Source organism: Tasmannia lanceolata, unplaced genomic scaffold (assembly GCF_043159265.1).
Source record: "Tasmannia lanceolata isolate RefF3 unplaced genomic scaffold, GAP_Taslan_0.1 ptg000037l, whole genome shotgun sequence".
NCBI lineage: Eukaryota > Viridiplantae > Streptophyta > Magnoliopsida > Canellales > Winteraceae > Tasmannia > Tasmannia lanceolata.
In genome coordinates this window covers 16,524,759-16,534,869 of record NW_027518714.1, presented here as the reverse complement: position 1 = coordinate 16,534,869, position 10,111 = coordinate 16,524,759, and the positions used below count along the sequence as shown (strand labels likewise).

At 39.4% G+C, this 10,111-nt stretch overlaps 1 protein-coding gene across 1 annotated transcript; it reads left to right on the top strand.

The window, feature by feature from the left end:
- The first annotated feature begins 1,255 nt into the window (after positions 1–1,255).
- Positions 1,256–8,359, top strand: LOC143862473 (double-stranded RNA-binding protein 6-like). The gene is made up of 3 exons (XM_077373524.1): positions 1,256–1,719; positions 4,484–4,703; positions 7,530–8,359. The coding sequence occupies exons 1-3, from the start codon at positions 1,474–1,476 to the stop codon at positions 8,204–8,206; spliced, it is 1,143 nt and encodes a 380-aa protein (XP_077229639.1). The 5' UTR covers positions 1,256–1,473; the 3' UTR covers positions 8,207–8,359.
- The last annotated feature ends 1,752 nt before the right edge of the window (positions 8,360–10,111 follow it).

Here is a 10,111-nt window from a genome sequence, read left to right as displayed (position 1 = left end):
ATACTAAACGACAAGATGATGCGCGCATCTTATCAAAACAATGGAGTGCTGAAATCATTTCCGTTTATAAATTGTTTTACCATTAAAAACTCTGACATTTCCTTACAAAATCAACGTATATATTAAAAGATTATGTTCATAAAACGACAACATATATTCAGTAACGCATACCATTTCATCGAAGGTATCGATATTACTATCTTTTTTTTTTATAATTTTCTGGCGCAAAATATCCTGTCAGTGCATGAGTAACGCTCGCACACAAGGCGAATATATTATCTTTTTAAATGCTACAAAATCTAACCCAATTCTCTAAAAATAGCAAAATGACATAAATTTCAATTACTAAGCAAAGAAAAAAAAAATCTCCGGAAATTATGAGATTATTATCATCCCTTAAATGAAAAGAGAAAAGTGTTTATGCGCAGGGAGCTGCCTGCACACAAGTGGCTTAAAAAGCCACCGGTTGGTTCGTATGGCGGGTCCACCTCTGCGGGGTCTACAAAACGCGACTAACCGGTGGCTTTTTAAGCCCCTTGTGCGCCACGTGCCCAGAAACACTTTGCTCAAATGAAAATTATTATCTATTAAGAAACATTGCAGGTCATTTAGTAATTATATAGTTGTATGTGGGCGTTAACGGAATTCAGTTGATTACTTCTCCACTTCGGATATTCCAAGGTTTCTCACTCCAAGGGCTCTTCCATCGGTAACAGAATATTGTGACGAAACTACCCATTTGGTGCTGTGCCCAAAAAAAAATACATAAAAACAAAAATCCATTTATGACAATTTTAAGAAGCTTTTAGCGGAAGCAAAAGCGCTTTTTAGCAGATGAAAACCAGTTAAATTCAATTGCAAAACATTAAATACAGGGAGCTGATAAATTCGCACCCCCTGTAGGATTATTCGCACCACTTATAACGTGAATTGAGGCAGATCTTAACTCTTTTTGACGTCAAATCACGTTAAGAGTGGTGCGAATTATCCTGTGGGGGTGCGAATTATCCATAACATAACAACATAAAAATTAAAAAAGGAAATGACAATCAGCCCAACCATATTTTAATAATTGCCCGAACTCAGCCAGTCTTTGGCTTGGTAAGAGCTTTGGGAACTGTAATAAACCTTCAACAATTCTTTAAAAAATAAAAGACAAGAGGAGTTAGTGCAATCATTAAAACATGGTTGTGTAAATATCATTTCCCTAAAACCAATACACTCTTACAAAAGCCCTCTCCACTCTCTCTCTGTCTCTCTCTCTCTCTCTCTCTCGCCGGAAAAACATAAAACCCTAAACCTCCGACGCGCCAAAAATTCTCCGCCGGAACAATAACATTTCCGGCCGTTCACTTTCTTTCCTCCTCCTACCTCGCATTTTGAGTTCCATTTTCCAATTTTCCATCGGCCGGAGCTAATTTCCGGCCGATTGAGAGTTTTTTTTTTAGGGTTTTGAGACCAAAACCCTAAAAAATGTATAAGAACCAGCTTCAAGAGCTAGCACAAAGGAGCTGCTTTAATCTTCCGTCTTATTCGTGTATAAGAGAAGGACCAGATCATGCTCCGAGATTCAAGTCCTCCGTTAACTTTAACGGAGAGGTTTTCGAGAGCCCTAATTTTTGCACAACGTTGAGACAAGCTGAACACTCGGCTGCAGAGGTGGCGCTCAATTCGCTCTCCAGCAGAGGTCCCTCGCATTCTCTCGCATCCAGGATCTTGGTAATTAAAATCGTCTTTTTTCCGTTAGGGTTCCGTTTTTGTTCGGTTAGGGTTTCTCATCTCTACGTTCTAAGCTCGATCTTCCTCTCTTTCCTTGAGTTCGATGCTTTTCTGATTTCTGAGTGATAAAAAAATGCTAACTTGCGCCATGGGGGAGCGTCGGCTAATATGCGCCGGGGTAGTGGAGTCTATCGTGCGCCCCCTTCTTAGAGTCTTAGAGCTCGGTTGATGGGTTTGCTGTTGTGAAATGACTAAATTGTCCCTTGTATTTTTGGGGTGAATGGTTAAAATTGGTTAGAATTTCTGACAAACTGGAGATTTTTTTAGTGATTTAAGAAATGGGAAATTGGGAAGTTCTTGGAGATTAACAAGGTTTTAACATGGTTAAACAGTTAAAGCAAAGTATTATATATATTTTATTTTATCGAAAATCTTTTTTTTTTTTTCTTTTTCCAAGAATTTGTTAGTTGTTTTAACAATGGAAACGGTTTGCATGCAATGGGTGATGGAAATATTATAATTTAACTTATTTATAGAAAGAAATTTTCGGAGGTTAACAAGGTTTTATATAGACTATTGAAGTCAAATGTGAGATGGGCCCCACTGAGACCATGTTCCCAATAACTGTACTATTATGGTTTTGACATTGGAGCAGGTGATATTGGAGTAGGCTACTAACTTCCATTGAGGAAGGATTATCTTTTTATATTTTATATTTTTTTTCTTCCATTGAAGTGTTTTATATGGATGAGTGAAATTGGACCTATCAGAGTCTTTTTATATTGGGAAAAATACACTGTGGTTTCAATTTGTGTGAGGTAGGCTCCCTCAGTTGACGGTTCGTCGACAGACTGAAGGGTTAGGATGATCCTATGGAGCTGATTTTTTGGGCACACTCTATTTATGTCAGGGCCCATCAAATGAATGCTTTGGATCATCCAAACAATGTGGGCCCACTGTGTTTTTGGTTGTGTTTGGATTCGGGTATGGGGTTTGGAGGGGTGTATGGGGTCTTCATTAGCATTGATAGTGTTTCAAAACCACAGGGGGTCTACTTGTAACTTTTTAAACATTAGCGGTTAAGTTGAATGTGTCAGAAACCACAGGGGGTCTAAGTGTATTTTTCCCCTTTTATATTTTATATATTTTCCCATTGAAGTGTTTTATTATGGATGGGTGAAATTGGACCTATCAGAGTGTAACTGAATCTACCCAGGCCCATTAATGCCCTAAAACTTTTAGAAAAAAGCCCGAATTTGGGACGATTTAATGTGGATCTACCCTGGCCCATGTCTATATTTCAAACTCAGATTTAGTGCAACTCACTTTTTAAACCGATTTTTTCAAATTAGGGTTTCAAGCTTGTGTGTGATGCAGACCTGGCTGGCCCGAGCTATCGGGCTTTAGTAATCTAAGTCACAAATATCGTTCTCGGTAATTTCTCTGCAAGGAAAAGTCTCGGGATGTATAAATTCTTTTTTATTGTTTACGGGTTTATATTGGGAGAAATTACAAAATAAAATTATTTTAAAAGAAAAATATCAAATAAAACAATTCGTAAAAATGTCGCGATATTATCGTGATATTTTCACTGCAAATGATAAAAAATGAATATGTTGCTATATTTTTTTAAATCTCAGGATTGTTTCATGATTTTGTCGTTTTATCAAAATGTCGCAATAAAATCACGATATTTTGAAAATGTCGGTGATATTTGTGACATAGTTAGTAGTTAGTCCTAAGTGCAGGTTGATTTTAGATGGGCCCTAAAAGAATCAGGTAAGTGCAGGCCAGACCCAACCTTTAGCTAACCGTGGCCCGTCCCCACTAAATCAACATCATATTGACCTTTTCATCCAAAGGGTCTCATCATGTAGATGAGTTATTCTGAAGATGACTGTAATTGTGTAGTATAGAGTGCTAATGGATGGTTAAGAATGTATTGAACTATCGTCCACATTAAATTTTTCAATCAAATGGCTAGGCATAGATATTCAATTGGAGTTCTTCCTTGGGTATTTCATCTACATTGTCACTCCCTGATCTAAGGTTCCAGATCTTACTCATATCATGAAGGTGGGCTTGGAACAAGCTTCTCATTCTTTTCTTGTCATAAGTTTCTCACATTAGCGTAAGTATAATATTTTTGGTTGTATCATTTTATAGCTCATTCGCGAAATATGATGGGGAAATGATAGTGCAACCAACTTTTTTTGTTGTTTCCACCATTTCTTAATGTAACCTTTTCATTGGCTTGTAGAAGTCTTTTCTTTGGGTAGATTTCCCCCCTTCATTTTCTTTTGTATCAAACCCATTAAAAATGTTATGTTTTTCGCTTTACATCTTATATCCATCACAGTAAATCTTGTTTGTTATTTAAATTTGATCTGTAAATTATCTTCCTGATTTTAAATTATGAAACATTGAAATAAATGCGTACATTATCTTTTCTCTATTAATGACACAGCCATTCATAAAAAAAACATTCAAATAAATGCATACAGTAAAATATGTGATTGGCCTTAGCCAATCAAAGCCATAATATTTTACTCCTGATAAAAAAATGGCATGTTAAATATCTCAACTGAATTTATTAATGTGATGGAAACTAGTCCTCACTCTTTGATGCCTATATAAGAAAGGGAAAGGATTTTTGTCTTAAAAATGGCTAACCATAAAGGGTTATAACAAGTGTGTGTTGTTCATTTGCCATTCTGTCAGTCATAGAGTTTTCTTCTCTCATGTTGAAGCTTGTCCTGGACAGGATGAGACGGGCGTTTACAAGAATCTGTTGCAAGAGATTTCACAAAGAGTTGGAGCAGCATTACCATTGTACACAACCTTCCGCTCAGGACTCGGACACCTTCCTGTATTCACAGGCACAGTGGAGCTGGCTGGAATCACTTTCACAGGCGATCCAGCCAAGAACAAGAAGCAGGCAGAGAAGTATGCAGCCATGGCCGCATGGTCGTCTCTTAAACAATGTAAGTTGATACCTTTCATATCGATATTCCTTTGGCTAAATGTTTCATAGGTCTAAATGAAAATGCAATCCTTTATTGGGTGTTTCGATGAACGTTTTCTTCTGGTTTATCACAACACTCCTGTCGTGCAAGCAGTGGTGGAGCCAGGATTTATGCAGAAGGGGGGGGGGGGGGGGGGGGGCAAGCTTTTACCTGCTTATACATAAGGGGGGCAGGCCTTCAAATTTTAAAGGGGGCTGGGCCCAATTGAGTTGGGCCTATTAAGGATTTGGCCCAACTCAACAAGGGCAACTGCCCCCCTTATGCTACATGTAGCTCCGCCCCCTGCGTGCAAGTAAGAGGGAGAAGTAAGAACTTGGAACTTGGCCAACCTTCCATTGTGGATAGGGTCCAACACAGGTTGAAAAAGATCATCGACGCTGGTGATCCTTTTCCTATCAGGATCAGGTCTTGATTTGTATTGGTTGGAAAAGATTGTTTGGCCTGGGTGTTGCTTTTCCAATCAGGTCCACCTCCATCCCCTTGATAGCACCATCTGCCTTGCTGAAAAATCAAAACCCAAGACAGTACTTTATTCTCTTAATAAATCAGCATTCAAATTAAAATAAGTCATGTTCTCGCTTCTTAAAAGCTCGCTTCGGAAGTTGAGTTATCCTCGCTTCTCAAATTTAGGGGAAGCACGCTTCTCACCACTTGTCAGACGCTTCCTACGTGTTTCCTCTTAAACTGAAGGGCGCCCTTCCAAAACAAGGATGAAAGAGCGCCCCCATTGGTTGTAAATCATCAAAGTGCATTTATTGTTGGTTGACTTTTCATCCAATTTAATGCACTTTGGGTGATTTACAACCAATGGGGGCGCCCTTTCATCCCTTTTTTGCTAGGGCACCCTTCATTTTAGAGCTCTTGTTTTAAACTTATAATTGCTTAATCCTAAGATTTGTTAGTTTGTTAAATGAATACCATATTTATCTTGTTGCAAATTAGGATAGTAATCAACAATTATATATGAGCAATGATAGATACAAGGGATCCCTTGCATAAAGAGCCGCAAAAGGGCTCTTCATTGGATCCACGTCATTTTCAGTCACAATTTAAAATTGGTTGAAAAAGTAAAATCAGTTACATTTGATGACGTGGATCCAATCAAGAGCCCTTTTTTGGCTCTTTATGCAAGGGCTCCCTTGTATCTATCATTCCTCATTATATATATATATATATATATATATATATAGAGAGAGAGAGAGAGAGAGAGAGAGAGATGTATCTATATATATATATATATATATATATATATATATATATATGTGTGTGTGTGTGTGTGTCCCCGTATCTAGATTTTTAGGAGCTGTCATGTCGAACACCTCGTATTCGTCTTGCCGCTCTGCACACGAATCTGTGTCCATGGATCATAGATATATACCCTATATTAAAAAACTTATGATATATTCCTATGTAAAATGCATAGGTCTGCAATTACAATTATGGCCCCAAAGGGCCCACATGTAAGAGCTTCAGGGAAGGTCCTGGGAAGGGTGCGTTCGTAATGTGAAAATCGCGTAGTTTTCGTGTTTGGGTTGAATTTCTTCTATATTGAGATTAGAGTTGAGACATTATGTAAGGCCTGGTTTGTAGACGTTTGATGTAACTTTGTAATCTTCGCATAGTAGCGACTCTGATCGCTTTTGCCCATGGGCGTATTCACCATTGTCAAACCACATAAAATCTCTTGTATTCTTAGATCAACCATTTTTCACAACAATAGCCATGTATGATCAGTAGTGGCAAGCAAAGAGTCAAACTGAAATGGCCAATGATTCACATCCAACCAGAGAAGGTCCATCTATTGGATGATTAGGATCACTTGGTAAATTTTCAAAAAAAAAAGGATCCCTTGGTTGGTGATGTTTTAGACATGTCACATCCGTGGTGGGCATCATATAACCTGTTTTAGATTTTAGACTTCTACATGTCGGCCTGGTAAGCCGGGAAGAGCACCAACTTTAGTATTGCTATCCCTTTTTCGTGTATAAAACATTCTTAAATTAAGTAAGAAAGTGTAGTAGATAAATTGAACCCGACTCTTTTCAATTGAGCAAGTATTTTCAGGCTCCTACAATTAGGGCTGTCAGTATGTTGCTTCAACCAAGAGTCCATGGCTTGTGTCCTGGGCCTCCTGGCCTGATTTTGGGAGCCATTCAAAATGCCTAAAACCATGCGCTAGCCTATTTTCAGTTTCATGTCACAATGTGCGGCGTTTTTTCTTCAATATTACCCCAAAAATGGTTTTTCCCTAAGATGACTTGAAACTACTGAAGAAAAGCAGAATTTTCTGTAAAAGTTTTCAAGAATTTTTTTTATAGAAGTATCTTTTATTATCTTTAGTAACTGCACGAGTGAAAAGATTGGGAGGGGCTTTCCTTAGAACATTAAACATTGGAGTGTACTTTTGTTTTTATTTCTTTGATTTTATGACTACAAATACAGGAAAATGCATTTTCTTCTAGTATCTTGAAACCTTAAACCCAGCAAAGCAATTTCGTGTCTTATTCTTTTCATTGTTTTGATTGATGCGTAAGGCATTAAGCATTTTCCACTCAACTATGGCCCGGGCTGTTCTAGGGTACAGTTAAGGATCCCTGGTTTTCCCTTGGCTTGGGTCTGCTATTATACTTCATTGCAGGCTTGGACATTTGATGGAATTGTAGTATCTTTGTTAAGGATCTTGAAACATATGCTTGTACTTCCACTCTGAAAATTAAACCCATTTGCTTCTGTTAAAATTTGAAATTATGAGCAAGATACTGAAATTTGAATTCATTTCACCAGTGGCACAAGAATCCGTGATCTCCTCATCAGAGACGGAAAACAATGACGAGCTAGCACAGGTCACCATATCCCGAGCTCTGTTGAAATACCGTCTGCAGGAAAAGATGGCATTGGCGACGGCAAATTCACCACATGCACTGCCATTTCCAAAAAAAATCCCAATGCATGATCAAAAGCTACCCACTCCACCCGCTTCCCAAGTCACAGGATCGAAAATCCTGCCTTTAATCTGTCCAAAAACAGGTCCAAAGAACAGACCCATGTCCCTGACTATGAACGAAATCCCCCCTTCGGCATCACCAGTCCTATTTCCTGGGTCAAGTCTGCAGAAGTTTCCAGCGGCCGGAGCAGCAGTATATGTGCCTGTCCGGTATCGCCGAGCCCCGCACCATGGAATGGCTCCGCCTGTGACAATAAGAGCGGCAGTGCCAGTTTTCTCTGCCTCACCACTCCGGCAAGCTCCGGCAACGCGAATTGCACCACCGGTTCATATTAGACCGGCAGTGCCAGTTTTTGCTGCACCAGCTCCGGTCACAATGATAGAAGGGCGACCAATGATTCCTCCATCTCCTCCCCCTTCAGAGAGGCCCTCTGTTCAGGTAGAGGAGATTGGGAGTGCAACAGCGAGTGGGGTTCAAGAATTGGCAGTGGAGAATTTGAGACAGCTCAAGATATGAAGTTGGGAGGATTTGGATCCTCATGAAACTTATAGTTTTCCTCTCCTTTGGTCTCTGTTTTTGGTTTGGTTTTTTCTCTATGTTCTTTATAGTTATATGATAGGGATTCTCAGTCATTTAGGGAAATTCAATATGCAGATTAATTACTAGAAAGTGGAAGCTTGTCAAGTGCTTGTGCTTATTGTAAGCCTTGGGTTTCCAGGTCTTATGAGTAAATGATTGATTGGGTCCTCTGGGAGAGGTGCACACCATGTTACTCACTCTGCGTTGAGGTGCTGTGTCTCCACTGGCTCAGATGCTATATTTGGGCCGGGTATGAATCTGAGTATGTATCTGTATCTGCATAATTGCTCTCTTATTTCAAAGGTGTTCTCAAGCAGCAGGGGGTGTTAGTAGCGTTGGACTTTGGGGACTTTAGGACTTTAGGAGTAACACGTTAGTCACACAAGACTTTTAGCTTCCACTCCGAAATCCCAAGTTACACGGAAAGTCAGGGATTCAGCCTAGGAATTCCACCAAAATCCCATTCTCTTGTTAAAACACTCACCCGAGAATCCTTCTCAAAAAAGTAGTACTCTCTCTCTCTCTCTCTCTCTCAACCCAGGATAGCTATTCCTGTATAAAAGAAACCCCATTTTGAGAGAGAGGAGTTGGCTTCCATTTTCTATCTTCGGTTGACCCGTTGATCCCTTGTGGATAGCTTTATCCAGATAAAAGAAATACCTTAGAAGGAAAGGAAAATATATTCCATTTCTTTGCTTTCCTTTTCCTCTTCATGTAATACGAAAGTAAAAAGCGTTCATAGCAAGGACAGATCAGGATGGGTCATGTGAATAGTGTCAATGGCAACCAAACAATGAAATAGGATAATAGGATAATACATATATGAGAAAAGTGTAGCTACACATAACCGACCGGCTTCAAATACAGTGGGCCCATATTATTTGGGTGATCCAAAGCATTCATGTGATAAGCCCTCACACTGATAGGGTGTGCCCAAAAAATCAGCTCCATTGGATGATCCCAACCCTTCAAACTGTGGAGGCAAAAATAGACAGATTGTGAAGGTTTTTTACAAGTCTATTTTTGCCTCCACAAATCGTAGGGTTGGGATGATCCTACAAAGCTGATTCTTTAGGCACACCCTATCTATGTGAGGGCCCATCAAATGAATGGTTTGCATCACGCAAACAATGTGGGGCCCACTGTATTTTAAGCAGTCGGTGTATCTAGTTAACTACACGTATGTGTAGCTACACTTTTCTCAATATATATATTCACTTTGACTTTCCCAATTTTTGGTGCAAGGTTTTTCATCTCCATCCTGCCTAGTGCATCTGCATTTCAACTTTTCGGTAAAGGCTGAGATTAAAACACATGCTTTTTGGAGATTCATCTCAGCCCTCCGGAAAATGGTCAAGGATTAATTCTATGGCAGCGACTTACTGTGGATTTACTAAACTATTCATTTATCAGTCCCTATGTAGGTATGATGGGCCCCAAAAATCCTCTACATTGGATGATCCAAACCTCTGATACATTCGGCCTAAGATGAACAGAGACCAAAAAATGAATGGTCTAGAACATCCGATGGAAGATGTGAGGCCACCTTCTAATTTCTCTCTTACTGTACCCTAATACTTCTTTCCCATGGAAATTCAAAACTCATTTTCCCTAGATCCTAAGGAGCCCTAAATTGAGGGGCTTCGAGAATAAAAAGAAGGAATTAGTTTAGCGTGGAACCCAAGGTGACCACCCTCCAGATGCTCTCCATGAGAGGCAGTATTGGGATGGTTAAGCAACTATCGATTCAATATTACAGTAAATGACAGGGATGTTAACCAAACAGCAGAAAAAAAATTCCAGGAATGCCTTCCATAAGAAATTGGTGTTCCAAGGAGTTCA

Coding starts and splice junctions, on each gene's coding strand:
- LOC143862473 (XM_077373524.1), top strand. CDS start 1,474: ATGTATAAGAACCAGCTTCAAGAGCTAGCACAAAGGAGCTGCTTTAAT. Junction 1,720..4,483: donor CTCTCGCATCCAGGATCTTG/GTAATTAAAATC, acceptor TGTCCTGGACAG/GATGAGACGGGCGTTTACAA. Junction 4,704..7,529: donor ATGGTCGTCTCTTAAACAAT/GTAAGTTGATAC, acceptor TCATTTCACCAG/TGGCACAAGAATCCGTGATC.